The sequence below is a fragment of the Podarcis liolepis genome, assembly GCF_965112155.1.
Source record: "Podarcis liolepis genome assembly, chromosome: 12".
NCBI classification, from domain to species: Eukaryota; Metazoa; Chordata; class Lepidosauria; order Squamata; family Lacertidae; genus Podarcis; species Podarcis liolepis.
The window spans coordinates 27,317,955-27,337,987 of record NC_139563.1 but is presented as its reverse complement, the minus strand read 5'-3'; the positions used below and the strand labels follow the sequence as shown (position 1 = coordinate 27,337,987).

At 41.5% G+C, this 20,033-nt stretch overlaps 1 protein-coding gene across 2 annotated transcripts; it reads left to right on the top strand.

The window, feature by feature from the left end:
- The first annotated feature begins 814 nt into the window (after positions 1-814).
- On the top strand, positions 815-19,546 carry LOC310689743 (1-aminocyclopropane-1-carboxylate synthase-like protein 1). 2 transcript variants are annotated; one of them, XM_083467688.1, is made up of 14 exons: positions 815-1,079; positions 3,923-3,982; positions 4,439-4,509; positions 5,076-5,145; positions 6,829-6,895; positions 7,568-7,665; positions 8,718-8,795; positions 11,214-11,314; positions 13,125-13,211; positions 14,245-14,290; positions 15,241-15,382; positions 16,072-16,214; positions 16,919-17,072; positions 18,281-19,546. In XM_083467688.1, the coding sequence occupies exons 1-14, from the start codon at positions 1,074-1,076 to the stop codon at positions 18,454-18,456; spliced, it is 1,299 nt and encodes a 432-aa protein (XP_083323814.1). In that variant the 5' UTR covers positions 815-1,073; the 3' UTR covers positions 18,457-19,546. The 2 variants fall into 2 exon arrangements, with proteins under 2 accessions (XP_083323814.1, XP_083323813.1); XM_083467687.1 differs by lacking the exon at positions 815-1,079 and adding an exon at positions 1,106-1,830.
- The last annotated feature ends 487 nt before the right edge of the window (positions 19,547-20,033 follow it).

Here is a 20,033-nt window from a genome sequence, read left to right as displayed (position 1 = left end):
ACACTATTCCCATTCTCAGTTGTTGCCATCTGTTTTGTCTTGAGAGACAATGGAGGGTGTCTCTTGAGGGTGAAGTCAAACTGCTGCATTATCAGCACTGAAGTGACCTCCTTTGGGTGCAAGCCTACGCAGTGTGTATGGAGTTCCCTAGGCTGCCCAGATGACAAGACCCCACTCTCAGCCTCGCTGGTGTGGCCCAAAGGAAAGCAGAGCAATATGTTGGGCACCTGCTTGGCTGCAGGAGTTGCCAGAAGGCAGTGTACAAGGTGCCATCCAACCGCCTTAGGGACTCCACTCCGGATTTCTGTAGGAGTTACTCCTTAGCCCTTTCTTCTCCCAAAAATATCCCACAAAGCGGAGGTTTAGGTTCAGAGTTCTCCTTCTCCTAGGTTGGCTAGCCCCATCTGCCCCTCACTTCCCTCTACGGCACATGCAGAAACCACCTTCTTGACCGTTAGGCCCACTATTAGTCCTATCCGCTCAATCGGCCAGAGCCTGTCTTTGCATGCAGGGGAAGTCCCTAACTCACTCGCCTGGTTTAGCCAGCCAGTTTACTGTTCTTGGGATGTGGCTGCTGTCACACACTGACATCTTCTAGGAGCCACAGGTGGGAGATGAGTGCAGGATGGGGGAACAAAGGTGGACAAACTACCAGTGGCGTAGCGTGGGGGTGCGGCCGCACCGGGCGCAACATCTGGGGGTTAGGGGGCGCAAATCTACGGGTTAGGGGGCGCAAATCCACGGGTTAGGGGGCGCAAATTACTTGCCTTGCCCCGGGTGCTGACAACCCACGCTACGCCACTGCAAACTACCACCGAAGGAGCACATGTGTCCCCCACCAGAGGTACTACCCTCCCCTAAAACTTCGGCAGATTATGGTAACTGGGTTGCTTTACTTCAGGGAGCTGGGCTAAAGACACATCCCCACTCCTTGTCTAGGCGATATTGCCTGAAGAGGACTTTTAACAGCTCCAAAAGAGAAATAAGACAAATCCCCATCTAGTCAGTCCTCTGAGGGAGAAACTGCAGCTCTGGTGACCGTCCCCAGCTCAGCTTCTGGATCCCATGGAGAGATGGGGGTGAGTCACAGGAGGGGCAAATTCTAGTTCTAGAGAAAGAAAGAAAAAAAACACAGTATAATGACAGGAGTTCAGAAATGAAAAACGTTGGCAGCATTAAGATAAATCAAATAAGTGCAAATAAATTTGGATGGATGTAATAACGGAATAGTAAATGGTTTAGTTTATGTAACATATGCAGGGGTTTACGATATGCAAAATGAACCATGGAAAGAGAAGAAGGGAAGTCATTGATATTTTAAGGATGTTTAAATGAGTATTCTAAACAGTAAAACAGAAAATGTAATAAAAATGATAAAAAGGAGTTCAGAAATGAGGAGGGGCAAGTAGGGATGAGCTCCTTGTTTTTTGAGGGGGGCACTTGTGTGTGTGTGTGTGTGTGTGGCGCCCGCCTGTGGCTCCGCCTGTGACTGACCACTATATTACCGGCTCCCCAAAAGCGCATCCTTCAATTCCGTTCGCACCGGCTGAGGAGACACGTCTTCGCCGCCCTTTCCCGGCATTCGCTGCTCCTCCCTTCGCGTCTCGCTGCCTCTTTTCCTTCCGCTCCCTCAGCGCAAGGCGGCGGCGGGCGGACTCTGCCGCTTTCCCCGCGCGCGGCGGCGCCATGGCGGACGGCGAGGCGGCGGCGGCGCCTGATCCAGGGCTTTCAGCTCGGGGAGCCGGCATTGCTGGCAGCGCAAAGGGGCTGCTGCAGAAGGGCTTCGACATGTACGTGCGAGATCCGTTCGACGCCGCTCACAACCCTCAGGTGTGTGTGAGAGAGAACGTCGGTGGTTTTTGTAAGGGGGGTGTAAAAGAAGCCGCTGGTGGGGCAGGACGTGTGCGGGGGCCGAGGGGCTTCTCTGCTAGTGTATTGAGGAAATAGGGCGCAGGGTATAAAACATGGAGCCATGGGTGGGTCAAGTCAAGTCCTTGTGACAAGAGTGTGAGAACAGAGGCTTTTGTGAGTGGGTGGGTTTTTTAAATGGGACGGTATTGTGGTAGGGCAACCTTTTTCAGCCCAACGCCTGGAAAAGGCGCCCAATTTCATCGGAAATTGCCTTATATAGAGACAGGCAGTTGAGTCTATCAAGCTCAGTATTGTCAGCACTGACAGGCAGCAGCTCCCTGGAGTTTGGGGTAGGAGTCTCTCCCAGCCCTACCCGCAGATGCTGGGGATTGAATCTGGGACCTTCCGCATGCAAAGCCCATGATCTACCACTTATTATGGGAAAGCGGGGGGGGGGCACATGCTGGTGGTGAATGGGGTCGGAGGCATAAGTGGGTGGGGCAACTGATGTAAATTTGAGCTTTAATCAGGAAATAATAACAACAATAGTAATTTTAAAAAAAACTAATTTCCATGCACACTCATACACATTTCCTACACTCATGCAAGCAGCAGGCATTATCAGAGTTGAAGGAGATATTCTAGCCAGGCAAAAGCAGTCAAGGAGGGTGTGAAGCGTAACTGCTGAGGGGTGTATGACTGGGGAAAGTCTGGAGGACCAGAAAGAGAAGCTTGGCTGGACTCATAGAAGCCAAATCTTAGAGGCCAAAGTCTCTTCCCCCCCAATAAAATATTGTGGGGGGGGGCAAAGTTGATGGGCATTACCATTCAAATGGTGTGTACATGCCTTGTGATCAATTACGCAGGCCAGGGCTTACCTCCCCTCCCCAAATTTTTTTTTTTTAATTCAAGTTGGCATTTGGCACTCCTTTGGTTGGGGATAGTGGGAAGATGAGGTGAAGTAGAATGGAGATGGAGATGAGAAGTTTTGAGTCTGAGTGAAGAAATGGCTTGGTTTATTTTATTAAACTTCTATCACTTCACACAGCCAAAAGGGAATCCCAAATCTAAGACTAAAAAACACTAAAAGTGTTAATCCAAAAAGTCAGCTAACAATGTGAAATCCCCACCCCCATCCAACACAAGAATGAATACCGAAAGCTGAGCACCAATGGTTGTGCTGTGGAGGAGGGGGGCATGGAAGAAAAGTTAAGGGGAGCAGAAACACTTGGAAATGATGTGTGTGAGGGTTGCAGAAAAAAACAAGGGGATGTGAAGAAAGAGGTGTGGTAATAAAACACTGCGTGGAAGAAGGTGTGGAAATGAGGCAATCTTAAAGACTGTGCAGATACGAAGCTTCCAAACCTTGGGTCAGAGTTTTGCAACAGCCTTCAGGAGCATTCATTGCATACAGTGTAGCAGAGGGGATATTTTGGAGGAGAGGGGAGAAATTGTGGCAGCAGAAATTGTACTGCTGCTTTTCAGTCTAGGCTCCAATGGCAAAGTGCCAGCTGGGTCCAAGCAGAAGTAGTTCAATCTGGTTTGCTCCAGCATGGGACAGTTACATTATCCTCTGACCTGAAATATCCTTACTAGAAATATGTTGTTGGTGCTGCTGCTTCCAACTTCTGCAGTCTGATCAGTAGAACAGCTGAGTGTGAACATAGTTGCTGTCTGTACTCTTATGTAAGAGACTCTTGTCCTTTCCAGAGACCTGTTTTTTAAAAAACAAAGTGGTTGTACAGATATTAAAATGTGAAGTTAAATATATTTGAAAATAATACCTGTTAATTTAATCTATTTCTAGAAGACTTCAGTCCTTAAGAAGCAGAAATGGTGGTTAAGTTGGGAACATAGGAAGGTGCCTTAAAGAGAGTATGAAGTTGTTGCTCCTTTGTTTATACAGTGGAAAAAATATATAATGGTGGCAGTTTATTTTCATACTGTCCTTTAGACACTAGGTTTAGTTTTCTGACCAAGAGGGTTCATGGAAAAAGTAAACAGAAAATGTTTTTTTAAAAACCAACCCATTAGTGGTGGTAGCTATCTAAAATGTCATTCCTATTTTCAGGGCATTTTGAATTTTGGAACAAGTGAGAACAAGCTTTGCTTTGATTTAATACAGGAAAGGGTAAGTTTGGCTTCCCACATGAATTGCGCAACTTAGTTTTGAAATTGTGATCAGTAGGTAGTACTAATTAGTGGTCATGATAATTTCTTATGACTAATCAAGCACTGTGTTTAATAACATTACCCATGCAGTGTGTAGGCAAAACAAGCCTAAGCCCTGGACTGGGACAGCAGGTCAGAGTGGCAAATCGCCCCTGCGTCTTGTTGGTTTACTCCAACCAGGACAGAAAGTGAGGAGGGGCTGTGATATCTTTTGCTGTTCTGGCTCCAGGCTAGTGCAGATGAGGAGCCAAAATCAGACCCAGCTCTGAGAAATGGATTGGTTTTCATCCAAGATCAGCTAAGACAGCTTAACTCGAAAAAAATTGATAAACTGTGGGAAATATAAATAGCAATGTGTGAATCTAACTACCTGTCATATAATTAAAAACTTTGTCTCTTTTTTAAAAAATGACAGCTCGTAAAACCTGACATGGCTTATGTGGAACCTCACTTACTTCAGTATTCAGATACACAAGGCATTAAAAGGTATCAAAAATTGCTTAGCATTTCAATCTATTTTTTATAACAGCTACCTGTTTTTCTAGTTCCAGTTAAACATTTCAAAAACTAAAATTGCCATTGTGCAGGAGATTTAAGCTATTCTGTAGAGGTCCTCTTAAAATAAATGGTTGTGGCTTAGACATATTTTCTTTTGATGCAGTAGTGTTAGTGCTTGGAGACTGCTTATAACACTGCATAAATGTCTAGTTGTTATTTGAACACATTTAATAGAAATAGGTTCAATTGTACGTAAATGAATGTTCTTTCGTGCAATTGTTTGGTATAGCTGCCTTCAATTTACAGTGTTTAATAGTTCTAGAATTCAGATTTCTGGACTCAGTCCAAAATCAAGTTTCAGAAAAGGGGCAATTTAAAATATGTGATCCTCTACATATATTTACTTTTAAAATAAGTTCTATGCTTCTAAAGAAATCAGTAGCAAAATTTCAATTGAATTGAATAAAAAGACTAATTCAAAGTTGTGCCAGAACTAACTTTATATATGAATATGTTGATGCAGATTTTCTGACTGTGTTAATTTTAAACTTTAGTTTTAGAGAAGAAATTGCAAAGTTTCTTACGGAATATGCAAAAGCTCCAACAGCACTAGATCCAGATCATGTAAGGAACCACATTGCTTTCCTTTCCTTTAATTTTGTGAAAGTTTGCTGAATCTTTCATAAGATCTGAAATGAGGGTATAGCAAAAGTTATCACTTTTAAATCATTTTGGAAATTCTGCAACACTGAGAATTATCAGGTTGTTATTGCAGATAAAATTTTATGTTAAAGCCAGTACCTAAAAGAAATTTATCAGAGGGAGCTCTCATAACTTTGCTTAAGATACCCATTTGTCTTCAAATAATGACACTCAACTTTGATACATTCAGAAACAAAGGCACATAGTTTGAAAATATTGGGCGATATCTAATATCCAGCTAATGAACCAAATTCTTACTTCCCCTGCCATTTACATTTGACTACCCACCTGTCAATCACCTGACATCACACTGCCCTCAGATGATGATCGTCAGGACTTCAAAACACCACACATAGAGTCTCATTGCACAGCTTCAGCAAGAAGCTAGAATAAGGACATTGTTCCTGTAGCTTTCGCAAGCAACTGAAGGCTTTTATCCAAGAGCCTGCTAAGTCCCACCCTAGGCACTGCTGTTGATCTCAGCTATTGAACTCTCAGTAGTGTTGGGTCTACTCATGAGGAAGCAGCTCCTCACAAGTAACTTATCATTCTCAAGGAGGTATTGGCTTTCAGGTGGACTGCTTGGTCCTGCCCTTTCATCTTTCACTGCTCTCTGAGGGTTGGAGGTGACTCAGCTACTGCCTCTCAACTCAGGCCCTCTATATATAGGATACGGCAGCTGCCGGGATGTTACATTGCCTGATAGTCCTGCTTCAGCCTTGGTGCTGTCTGACCCCACCTGAACGTCTGTGTGATTCCCTCTAGGGAGTACCAGGCCCTCCTCTGGTGAGGATTCCTCTAGCACGGTCATGAAATGTCAGCTGATTGACAGTGAAAGCCAGCCTCCCTTGCCAACAACAGGAGTGCATTTTAAGCGTCCCATTTTTTGATTGGCTGCTGCACAGCTGATATCGCATGGTATCAGCTGTGGAGCAGGTGAGCATGATTTGGGGGAAATGGCCTTATGGGCCAAATCAGGACCCATGCCAGGCCTAATAAAGCCAACGGGCTAGAGGTTCCCCACCCTTGAACTAAGTCATACTCAGAATAGATCCACTGAAATCAATGGACTTGTTTACACTTTCCTTCTTTACACTTCTAAAAAGTGGCAGATTGCTAAATTTAGTGCTTGGATTATCTCTATAAAACAAGGAGGTCAAACATAGCACTCTTCTCAGACGTTGACTCTGCAAACAACATATCTTACTCACTCCAATGCCATCTTAGATGGTCATTGCCAGGGACATAACCTAGGCAACCACTTGGAAACCAGAGCTACTAAATGGTACATAATTAATGGATATTCTGTTGGTCTGTGTTTATATCATATATTATAGAGCATTGAACCCATAATTTCAATTACATTATAGCTCAACAAAACCTTTCAATGACTGATTGGATACCATCCAATAGAATTCACATATACAAGAGGAATTAAGGGTTGATTGTTTTGAAGTTACAGTGGTTCATTTTTTTAATTTGGTTTGTTGTTGACACTTGGATATGATATCCTTGACTTAGACTTGTCTTTAATTTCTTAAAATAAATTTAGCTGCTTTTGTAGTTTTGTTAATTGTATCTTGCTATTTTGTCTTCTGTTTCTAGTTTATAGTTTTGAATGGCTGCTGTTCCGTCTTTGCTACGCTGTCAACTGTGTTATGTGATCCTGGAGGTAAGTAATTAGTGTCTGAACATCTTAAAGAAGGTATAAAATCTTGTTCACTCTGCTGATAATGGCTAAATCAGGCTTCCTCAACCTCGGCCCTCCAGACGTTTCTGGCCTACAACTCCCATGATCCCTAGCTAGCAGGACCAGTGGTCAGGGATGATGGGAATTGTAGTCTCAAAACATCTGGAGGGCCGAAGTTGAGGAAGCCGGGGCTAAAGCATGTAGAAAATGAACTGCTTCATTGCTTTATTTTATGTGCCCTTTGAGTAAGCTAAAAATAGTTTAAATTATGTGAAGTACATGCTAGCAGAATGAAACTATTGGTCTGCACCCCCCTTTCTAAGTAGCTATATATATTATAGTAGAGTCTTAACAATTGGTTAATGGCAATAAAATTATATGTGGAATGTAATAAAACCTCTACTATGAAATTTGTGTCACTTTTTTTAGTATGCTAGTAAGAGCATTTAGGAATAGCACCGACCTGCAAGTGGTTCACACAATGTTTTTTCCCCTATTCTGGCAGCACAGTGATTATGTACAAAGATTTTGAAAGTAGTAGTCTAAAGATGTGTGTAAGATGAAGGCAAAATAAATTATCATTGTTTTTTAACAAACTAGTAAAATTCTTTGTTTAAAAAGAAAGTAAACCTTCAATATTTCTTCTTTTTATAGATGGGTATCTGATTCCTACCCCATATTATGGTGGAATAAACTCCAAAGTGTGGCTGTATGGTGGAATGCAACCTATCCATGTGCCCTTGTTCAGTGAAGTAAATATTTACTAAATATTTCCTTTCTTATAAATACTGATATGTTGTCTATGTATGAACACAATTATATAAAGCCTAAGCAACAAAACAACTACTGACTATGGAAACCAAACTGTAGACATGTCCCTTCTTGTATGACTGTGCTATATGTTTTGGCAAATAAGTTTACTGTGGATGTTGTCTCATACACAAGTGTGTATATAGCAGAGGTGGCAACAAACTGTCCTACAGAAGTCTTGACTGTTTTCCTCAGTCTTTTTAGAGTGCGTGTGTGTGTCTATCTCTTCATTAATCATCATTTTCAGAGAGTAACAGTTTCCTGGGATGACATAATGTCACCACTGCCCTTGATCCAAGCATCCTCAAAGAATCATAGAGTTTGTTGAACTCCCTTTTACCTCCTCCAGAACAAGTTGAAAAGGGAGTATCTGCATTGAGTTCATCCCAGCAAACAAGGAAAAGAAAGCTCCATCAGTGTTTATGCCACATCCACCATAACTTGCTTGTTCATTTTGCTGTTTTCTCCCTCAAATTAAATTAATAATAATAATAATAATAATAATAATAATAATAATAATAATAATAATAATAAATTTATTATTTATACCCCACCCATCTGGCTGGGTTTCCCCAGCCACTCTGGGCGGCTTCCAACAGAATTTTTAAATATAATAGTCTAGTAAACATTAAAAGCTTCCCTAAACAGGGCTGCTTTCAGATGTCTTCTAAAAGTCTGGTAGTTGTTTTTCTCTTTGACATCTGCTGGGAGGGCGTTCCACAGGGCAGGTGCCACTACTGAGAAGGCCCTCTGCCTGGTTCCCTGTAACTTCACTTCTCGCAGCGAGGGAACGGCCAGAAGGCCCTCGGTGCTGGACCTCAGTGTCCGGGCAGAACGTAGGGGTGGAGACGCTCCTTTAGGTATCCTGGACCGAGGCCGTTTAGGGCTTTAAAGGTTAGCACCAACACTTTGTGAAAATAAATAGGTATTCTGAGCAGATTGCATTGTTTTACTGAATTTCTGTCTTTGAACACCTTTTGAAATGTTTGTGCAGGTGACTAATGAAGAAAGTCGACCATTTCAGTTAACTGTTGAAAAATTAGAAACTGCACATCAGAGAGCCATAGAACAGGTAGGAATATTTTTTACTAAACTCCAACTATTGTGCTTTCGGTTCAATACTTCCTTATCAACTTTTTAGTGAAATATATCCTATTAGAAATGTAAATTGATAAATCTGCTTTTCCCCCCCATGTGCACAACTTGGCCAAAAGCAGGTTGTCATGTCATTTTAATGCATCATTTTCAAGAATGAAACTAGAATCCTAAATTATATATTTCCTGTTCTTATGTGAGCCCATTAAAATATTTGCAAGTAATAAATGGAGCAATTCATATTAAACTTAATACTTACCTTTTACAAACTGCTTTAGTTACCGTATTTTTTGCCCTATAGGACGCACCGGCCCATAGGACGCACCTAGTTTTTTGGGGGGGAAATCAAGGGAAAAAATTTTACTTCCCCCCCAGGTTTGCGCAGCCATCCCTAAGCTAGAAGAGGGAGACGGAGCGCTCCGTCTCCCTCTTCTGCCTTCAGGGACAGCTTGCCCCGCTGTCCCCCGAGCTTGTGGGGCTGGCGGGGGGGAGAAGCAAGCTTGCTTCTCCCCCCCCGCCAGCCTCCAGATCAGGTCGGGGAATAGCGGGGTGGCAGCGCTCCGCCATCCCCCTATCCCCCGAGCTTGTGGGGCTGGCGGGGGGGGGGGAGAGAAGCAAGCTTGCTTCTCCCCTCCCCCGCCAGCCTCCAGATCAGGTTGGGGAATAGCGGGGTGGCAGCGCTCCGCCATCCCCCTATCCCCCGAGCTTGTGGGGCTGGCAGGGGGGAGAAACAAGCTTGCTTTCCCCCCCCCCCAGCCTCCAGATCAGGTCGGGGAATAGCGGGGTGGCAGCGCTCCGCCATCTCCCTATCCCCCGAGCTTGTGGGGCTGGCGGGGGGTAGAAGCAAGCTTGCTTCTCCCCCCCCCGCCAGCCTCCAGATCAGGTCGGGTAATAGCGGGGTGGCGGCGCTCCGCCATCCCCCTATCCCCCGAGCTTCTGGGGCTGCAGGCTGCTGCCCACAAGCCTTGCGAGCCCACGGGACATCCCTCCGGGCTTGCAAGACTTGCAGATAGCTTCCTGAAGCCTGGAGAGCGAGAGGGGTCGGTGCGCACCGACCCCTCTCGCTCTCCAGGCTTCAGCGAAAGCCTGCATTCGCCCCATAGGACGCACACACATTTCCCCTTCATTTTTGGAGGGGAATAATAATAATAATAATAATAATAATAATAATAATAATTTATTATTTGTACCCCGCCCATCTGGCTGGGTTTCCCCAGCCACTCTGGGCGGCTTCCACAGAAACCAAAAAACACTAAAATATCATACATTAAAAGCTTCCCTGAATAGGGCCGCCTTAAGATGTGCGTCTTATAGTGCGTCTTATAGCGCGAAAAATACGGTACTTCCCTTTATTTACAAAGTAGTTCATCTTTTCTGCTGTTGTTTCTTGGTTTTTTCTTAAGTAGCTTGAAGCTACTAGGTGGCACAATCTTTTCAAAGGAGAAAATGTACTGAAAATAGTGGATGGGATTCAACTGTCATGCTTGCAGTAGACCTATCAAAATCTACAAGACTTAAGTTAGTCATGACTAATGTAAGTACTACTAATTTCAGTAGGTCTGCTCTAAGCATGATAGTCTAGACCTAACCCTGTATGTTTTAGTTACACTGAAATTACAGAATTTACATAATAATTTGGTCATAAGAAAATTTCCTTCCTGAATATATTTCCATTTAAACATGTTTTAGTACCATTAGTTTTAAAAAAATCCTAATTTTACAGTCTTTCTATACACTGGTGTTATATATACATTTCTTCAAGAAAACAATCATTTAATATACAGTGGTGCCTCGCAAGATGAAAAGAATCTGTTCTGTGATTCTCTTCATCTAGCGGTTTTTTCGTCTTGCAAAGCAAGCCCATTGACAGATTAGCGGATTAGCGCTTTTAGCGGTTTATCAGTTTATCGGATCAGCTGATAAAAGGATTAGCGGATTAGAAAAGGGGGGGAAGGGGAAAAACCTGCAGGAACTCACAAGACATTTTCGTCTTGCGAAGCAAGCCCATAGGAGATTAGTTTTGCGAAGCACCTCCAAAACGGAAAACTCTTTCGTCTAGCGAATTTTCCGTCTTGCGAGGCATTCGTCTTGCGGGGCACCACTGTATTACATCAAATCTATAGTTTTGTAAATTAAGTCATTTGAATTATAGCAGATGAAATTTAAAATCATAACTAAATAACAAAATGCCATGCTGTGATGAAAATGAAATGTGATGCCATGAAAATGTGATACTGGGATATGTTTTAGGGTTATAAAGGAATATATATGCTCATATTCAGTCAAGAAACTTCAATACTTGGCACTTTATGAAAGGATGGCAATTTTGCAGACTCGCTACTCCTTTGTTTGACGTCATGATGGCGTCCCCGACTATCAGTTTTTCTTTTTTCAGGGCATCAGAGTCAGAGCTTTAATCCTGATCAACCCTCACAATCCATTAGGGGATATTTACCCAGCACAGTTACTGAAAGAATGTCTAGACTTTGCACACAGGTTTGAGTCCTAGCGCTATTTGTTTGGGTTTTTAATTTTCTATGATGCAGTATGTTAGTTTTGTAAGTTATTTTGGTAATTTCCTTAGTTCATTTGGCATATGGCCATAAGAAGGTTTGTTCAGAAAATTCATTTATGGTAATAGTCATCTATGGTTATTAGTAGCGTGGAAAAACATTAGAATTCTTAAATTGGCAAACTTAGTTTCTGAATGTATAACTATGGTGGAGATGGCTTTATGTGCCTCTAAAAATTTTTTTCTGTACGCGTAAAGCCTGACTATATTGATTCTTCAAAACATATGTCAAATATGAGAACTGGTAATTACCAAAATAAGTAGTGGTAAGAGTGTTTAATATGGATACATATGTTGATTTGAAAAGTAAGTTTGAACCAATTTATGAAATGAAGCGTCCTTGTAATCTGTAACTTGTCCATCCAGTCTGTAGAATTCTATATGGAACATGAATTAATAAATTATTTTTATATTTCTCAAAGAAGGATCCCTAATGTTTCCTTTAAATTTCAATACATTTTCTCATACTTCCCTGTAATGTCTATTTTTTATCCTTGGCCACATTCTTATAATGCTTACTCTGAAATCCTATGTACGCTTACTTGGACATAAGTCTCACTATGTTCAGTGACACTTCCGCCTCCTTAGTTTATCTGCAAAAGGACGCCATCCTCCTTGCTTGTTCCATTTGCTCCCCACCAATCTACATGAAGTGGATTAATTTTTTTTTAAATGTGGCTTCTTTCTAATGAAGGTAACAACTAGCTCAGTCAGTAGAACATTAGACTCTTCATCTTAGGGTCGTGGGCTTGAGCCCCATGTTGGGCAAAAGATTCCTGCATAGCAGTGAGTTGGGCCACATGACTCTTGTGGTCCTTTCCAACTCTATGATTCTAACTAAAGTGGTTATTACATATTTAGTAAGCCTCAAAACATGGCACAGTTCTTTTCACTTCAGCATGACACTGCATGAGACTTGGGGATGCAGTCTGCGTCTGAAGTTGAAAACTAAGAATCTGATGTTTTTAATTTTTTACAAAAAATAATAATAATAATAAACTTTAATTGGTTACTTATACTTTTGTGATATTTAAGCATCTTTCTGTCAGTCATGTACTTCTGAATGCCTGCTAATATTGGGAATAAGAATTCAGTTTGATGTGTTTTCTGGCTTGTGCATGCATATATAATAAGCTGTGTGGTGTGTGTTTTCTGGCCTTTATGTCTTAATTGTGCAATATATTACATATGGATACTTGGTTCTTAACTTCTCGCTTTTATATATCACTGTTCAGTTTTTAAAACCATTTTGCTTTCTATTAAGTAGCAGCTCTTTGGGTGCCTCTTCCCCAAGAGGGTTGGAGGGTGGCAACACTGAAACCCTTTTCTGCAGTGGCTCCCTGTTTGTGGAATGCTCTCCCCAAGGAGGCTCGCCTGGCACCTTCATTGCATATCTTTGGATGCCAGGCAAAAACGTTTCTCTTCAACCAGGCCTGTGGCTGATTAACATTCTATGGCCTTTTAAATGTGTCTGTGGGATGGGAGTTATTGGTTGCTTTTGTTTTTGTTTTATTATGTATTTTATGTTTTCATTTTGTATTTTTCTTTTGTGAACTTCCCTTTCATCTTCGGATGAAGGGCAGTAAACATATTTAATTAATAATAATAATAGCTGAATTGAATATAGAATATGCAGCTTTCTAAGAAATTTGCTAAGCAGCAATTGCAGTAATGAATGCATGCATATATATATATACTTTAATGACTTGTGTGTGTATCTCTTTCTTTATGTAGACATAAATTACATGTCATAATGGATGAAATTTATATGCTGTCTGTATATGGTGATACCACATTCACAAGCATTCTTAGCTTGGAGAGGTGAGTGTACCTTCCTGTTGCTTTTTTAGAAAAAAAATAATGTCAGCTTTTTAGTTGAGTAACATAGCAAATCTCTTCTGTTTGTTTATACATGCACACATAATCTACCAGTTACTGTATGCATAAATTATTATTTCAAAGTAATTATTGGTGAAGTGGTAGCATATGTATGATTTTCAGGGGTTGGTAGACTTTTTTTGTCTTGCCATTCTCCGACAAAATCCTACATGTCAGTTGATTTAGGACTAAGCAGACCATCGCTCATATGTGAATTTAATGCTAACTACTATTGTAGCTATTCTGCTTCCTCCGCATGCCAGGGGGCTCCTCATACAGGTCTGTTGTAACTCTGCCCAGTGTGCATGCATGCTGTAACATGTTAGGTCACTTAGTGCAAGCCAAAATTCTTCCATGTCTCACTTGGAAGTATCTAGTGTCAAGTTCCTTTCTGGACTTTTACATATGTTGCATGCTTTGAAGAGAGTGGGGTGGAGCTGAGTAGCAACTGGTCATTGGTGAAGTAAGAGAGAGCCTGCTTGGCAAGTAATGTACCCAGCCCAGCAGGGTTGCAGCCATCACAAAGGGTAGCAGGAAAGTATAACATTATGGCGAAATACATCTGCACCCTGTTGCCCACATGCTGAAGGAGCGGGACTATTGACTGTATTCCTTCATGTGGCAAGTAAATTATATCTTCTTTAGCGTGGGGGGGGGGAGAGAGACTGCCATCCAGTGCTCTCCATCTTGGGCTCCTTTGGAGGAAGGTTGGGGTGAAAACATAAATAATAAATAGAACATAATTAGAACTTCCTTGATCCAGATTTCTGTATGTACTTCAATGCACATGCACACAGGGATTTGCATTCATTTCTCTGGAGAGTACAGAACATGTGCTGTCTGTGCTATGGATTTCTATATCTCCAATATTTTGCTGGGTCGGGGTAAATTGCCATTGTCCTTACAACTGAAAAGTGTTGATTCCCCACCCCAAATAAATGTAAGACATTAATTATCTTGAAATCTTTCTCTTTAGTTTACCAGATCCAGACCGGACACACTTTATGTGGGGATTTAGTAAGGTAGGTTAGAAATATTTATTATCATATCAATTTTTATTCAAAATATACTTGAATTCTTGAAACTGTCAAATTCTTCCATCTACCCAATTCATTGTTCCAAATAAATTTTGATGTGAGAACTTAAAACCTACAGTGTAATCATAGATTATAATATTTGCCTCTGCCACAGTTGCACAGCAGGTCTACCCATTAGTGGAAGATGGTATTCTGTTATAAACTCAGTATCATTTGCAACTATCCCAAAAACTATCAGGCAACTAGGTGGCTCACCAGAATCTGGCCAGTAGACTATGAACTAGTTTATGCTCTTCCATAGTTTAGGATATGACTTGCAGTGCAGTGCAAACCTTATGGATGTTTATTTCGATGTAAATTCTACTCCAGAATAAATAGATTGCAGTCTTAGGGTGGCTTCTGATTGCTTAGGCTGCAGAATATCCATTTATAATCTCTCACCACGTGGGATCTGCAACTACATGTTGATTTGGTTAACTCTAGCAACCAGTGACAGGTGACATTCTCTTGCTTGCTACAAAAATAGTGGGTTTGAGAGGGCCAAGTAAGATTGGCTGTAAACAACCAGGACCCTGTGTGGATGCAAGTGCCACATATTGTTTATAATTTCACTTGTTCTACCACACTGGAAATCTAAAACTAGTCTTCAGGGATCATCATATAGGTTTCAGCCAAAAATTCTAACCTAATGAAATACTTTATGCAAATCAAATCAATTATTCTGCTTTTGTTTCTTAATACGTAAATGGACTTTAAAACTTTTTGTATAGAATGTTAAGTGCTTTGAAACTTGAGAAATTATATTTTATTACAAGAATCAGAAATTATTTAGTCTTCATTGGATAATGCTAATTTGGATAGAAGTGTGCTTTGTTTACGAATTAACATTTTAGAGAGACTTTTTAATTACAAACTTTCCCCCCTTCCCTTTCAAGGATTTTGGCATGTGTGGCATCAGAGTTGGAGTATTATACACCAGAAATCATGAGGTCAGGAAAGCAGTTAATCAGCTGGCTGTTTTCCATGGTTGTCCTGGACCAGTGCAATATGTTCTCAGCCAGTTCCTTCGTGACAGAGGTTAGCAAAATTGAAAGTGCACAAACATACATGGCCCTGATTCCAAGTAATGAACACTAGTCCTCACACTATATAGTTACTGCAGACCAGGAAAATCCAGCTCTGTTTTTTTCTCTGTGCCTGGCCAGACCGTGATCTAGCCAGCTTTATTCCACAGTTTCAAATTATTTATGAACTACATTCATTTTCATTTATTAGATATATTGTTGAAGTTCGTGTAAAGTGGCTGAATTGGTGTTGGGTCCATCTGAGCAACCAGGGAACAAGTTCTGTACAGAACCTGTCTCATCTTGCTTTGCCTTGCCTGTAGTTACCTTGCCATCATTAACTATTAGGACTGATGCCAGCAAAACAGAATTTCCAGATTAGCTAACTCGTTTAGCTGGTGATGTGAAACGCCTTTCTCCTTGAAAACCACTGCCAGTTACAGTAGACAATGCTGGGTTGGATGAACAAATAGTCTGACCTGGAATAAGAATTTTCTTAACTTCATAACACTGCAAACAAAAACCCTCTCAATCACATAAGCTACTTTTTACACTTTACATTTGCCATGCAGGATCCCTTTAACAGAGTGCCTGCTGTTCCCAAAGTTCCCTACCCCTTAATTTGTCAAAGTACTACTAAGACTGAATAATACAAAGAGGGGGGGAAACAGTGTGGTCTGATTTGTGCTCTTATTTTGGCAGAATGGCTGGATAATGTGTTTTTACCAACCAATAAAAGAAGACTTAAGGAAGCACAGAACATTCTTGTGGATGGTCTTGCAGAGATGGGAATACCTGTTTTTAAAAGCTCAGGAGGATTATATGTGTGGGCTGACTTCAGAAAAGTACGTGGAGGACCTGGAGGGCTCAGGGAGGGTGGATTAAATACAGTTGGCTGTATTGTGGCTGGTCTTGTGAGCTCCTTCCTTCCTGCCGGGCTTTGTATTCAAAATAGGACTTGCCCCTTCCAGCGAGACATTGAGAGATCATAGGCTTATGAGCAAACCCATTCGGAAGAATGCATCATCACAATGCTATCCGGCACTTCTGGTCTGCGACTGGACCAGTCCCCTGCCCCTTGTACGTGCACAGTCTCAAAGTGCACCAGGTTTTCATTGTTGATAAGATAAGGGCTTGGAGCTCCCCACCCTGCACCCTTAAAAGAGGCTTTTGAAAAAAAGCACTCTTCATTAATTTTGGACATAGTTAAGTGCCTAAGCCATCAGAGGAAGGAGGGACGGAGGCTGGTGCTACCCGCAGTACACTTGACCATCATTTAAGGTGCCCCAGCATGCTGTGGCACACCGGCTGAAAACCACTGAATTAAATCATAACATGATAAACAATAAATAAATGGTGCAGCATCTGGTCCTAAATAATATTTTGAGTAATTGGCTAAGCAAGAAAAATAATAGAGCACCAAGGCTTCAATTGAACTCAAAAGATGCTTTGATAAACCTGATCTTTTGGTTCTTTTGCGGGTGGGGAGGTCAAGTGCTTTGTTTGCTAATGTGGCATTTAGTTAACGTGTATCTTTGTTTTCTCTTAGTTCTTAAAGTCACAGACATTTGAAGCTGAAATGGATTTATGGTGGAAAATTCTTGGTGAAAAGCTGCTCATTAGTCCTGGGAAAGCCTTTTGCTGTTATGAACCTGGATGGTTTAGGCTGGTCTTCTCAGATTCTATAGACAGAATCTACTTGTGTAAGTTTCAATTCTATAGAAGGGTTTGCTCTACGGGGTGCTGCCCTTGAAGCCGTCCCAGAAACTCCAGCGGGTACAGAATGCAGCAGCGAGGCTCCTCATGGGGTCTCTGCCATGGGAGCATATTCACCCAGTGCTTTTCCAGCTGCACTGGCTCCTGGTGGAGTACAGGGTCAGATTTAAGGTGCTGGTTTTGACCTTTAAAGCCCTTCACGGCCTAGGACCCTCGTACCTACGGGACCGCCTCTCCCGGTATGCCCCACGGAGAGCCTCAAGGTCCATAAATAGCAACACCCTAGTGGTCCCGGGCCCTAAGGAAGTTAGATTGGCTTCAACCAGAGCCAGGGCCTTTTCAACACTGTCTCCGGCCTGGTGGAACGCTCTGCCTCATGAGACCAGGGCCCTGCAGGATCTGATTTCTTTCCACAGGACCTGTAAGACAGAGTTGTTCCACCTGGCTTTTGGCTTGGAGCCAATTTGATTCCCTCCCCCTCTTTCTTTTTTCTTTTTCCTTTCTCCTCCTGTGATGAGGCTGCATTTTAATATTTTAATGTTTCAATATTTTAATGCTGTATTTTAATCTTGTTTTTAAGTTGTATTCATTCAACTGGTTTTTATTATTGCTTGTTAGCTGCCCTGAGCCCGGCCTTGGCTGGGGAGGGCGGGGTATAAATAAAAATTATTATTATTAATTATTATTATTATTATTATTATTATTATTATTATTATTATTATTATTATTATTATCTGATCTCTTTCTCCTTTCTCATCCTTCACTCAGCTATATGCACTGCCATAGACTTTCAAGCCATCAAGGAATATACAGTGGTGCCTCGCAAGACGAAATTAATCCGTTCCGCGAGTCTCTTCGTCTTGCGGTTTTTTCGTCTTGCGAAGCATGGCTATTAGCGGCTTAGCAGCTATTAACGGCTTAGCGGCTATAAGCGGCTTTAAGAAAAAGGAAACAAACTCGCAAGAACTCGCAAGACGTTTCGTCTTGCAAAGCAAGCCCATAGGGAAATTCGTCTTGCGGAACGACTCAAAAAAACGGAAAACTCTTTTGTCTTGCGCGTTTTTCGTCTTGCGAGGCATTCGTCTTGCGAGGTACCACTGTATACAGCCTTACAATATGTTCTGTACTGCATACAAGCAGACATTTAGGAAATATTTTACACCTTTAAAATGTTTACGTTGCTTCCTTTTTGTAGGTATTCAGAGACTTCAGCAAATGCTAAGTGATAAAATAGATGAACCTATAGCTTCATCTCATGAAGAAAAGGAGCATATTGAATTAGATGATGAAACTTCAGCCAACTACATAAATACATCAGTGGATGATGTCTCAGAAGGATATTCACACTTGAAGAAAATAGCTGTCTTCTAAGAACCTGAATGCAAAAACAAAGCATGGCATATTTATATTTACTGTAACTCTGACTCCCCTTTGTTTTGTTTAGTATGGCAGGCAGGCATTAACATTTTGTTGTAACCTATGGTTACTAATTTGACTATGGAGATTCTGCTTATTTGCAACCTGGCAGACTTTCTGTCCTATATTCTCCTCATTGGAATACTTAGTTCTGTTCCTCAGAACACTATGGGCCAAATTAGATGCAACAGTGACTTCTTCCCAGCTGTTTTTCCGTAGAGGAATTTCAAGGCTAAAGGTAACCCCTGTTAGGACAAAAATAGGTGGGAAAGGTACAAGGGAAGGAGGAGGGAGAGGTTCAGCACCTCCCATTTGTCCCCAGGATACTGTAATATTGACCATGCTTAAACTATATGCACAGAGTTGAAACTAGGCCACACTCCTCCTCCTCCTCCTCCTTTATAGAATTCAAATTAGGTCACGCCACCATCTTATTTTCAAGTATTTGAATTTCATTCATATTCAGGTCAAGCATGTGACTGATGCTTTGAACATGGACAATCTGCAGAATAGAGCTGAATCTTGCACATTATCTTGCGCATATATCTCTTGGTTCATACAGGGCAATGGATAGCTCACTTGGTTAGAGTGTGGCGCTGATAACACCAAGGTTGTATGTTCAATCACTGTATGGAATGGTTGCATATTCCAGCATTGCAGGGAGCTGGACTTAGATGATCTCCAGGATCCCAACTCTACAATTCTCTGATTCTAAACATTGGTCCACTGAGACATAAGCTATATACCTTGTATGTAACTACATTAGAAAATGTTGACTCAGTTGATAATTGGCTGTTGATAACTAGTTGCCAACTTGCAGACTGTTTTTATAATGCACAGGAAGTAATCTAAAACAAAGAAGCTTGGGTTTTCTATATGGGTGTTATCACTGTAACTGCTTTCTAAGAAAGTGTCTAAATCTTGTTTTCATTCTGTTGCTGAAAAGGGTTTATTTGTACATTTTGCTGTTGCATATCATTCTTGCAAAATCATTGCACTCTCTGATCAGTTTTGCACTCTTAACATAAATATTTTTTAAAAAACATATGCTTGGTTGTACTGACTGGGAAAGGAGCGAGGATATTTGTGTAATTTAAGATCCAATACAGTTTACACACGTTGTCACTGATGAGGTGGGCTGCTTTCACTGCTACTAGCTTTTTAAATCATTGTGATTATATAAAAGACGATCCTGGATTTTTTATTGCTGCAGTTTAAAATTAAATTACAGGCCAGAATAGAACTAGGATTTTGGTTAGTACCTGAAGCCACAACTGCTGTTGCCCAATGTTGGTTCTACTTCAGCTGTGCAAGGACAAGAGCAGAATTTACTTTGGTTCTAGGGCAGTGTAGCAATAAGTGTACCTTGCCTATTTTTTCTGTAGGTGTTACACCTTGGATAGAGGAAAGGTAGATCCCAACTGCAGTTGGGAAATGAGCCTGAAATTTTAAGGAAGTAATGCATCGATGCCTAGAGCTTGCGCCGGATCTAACAGCAAATACAGGCTGCAAACCTGATACTTAAGAGGGAG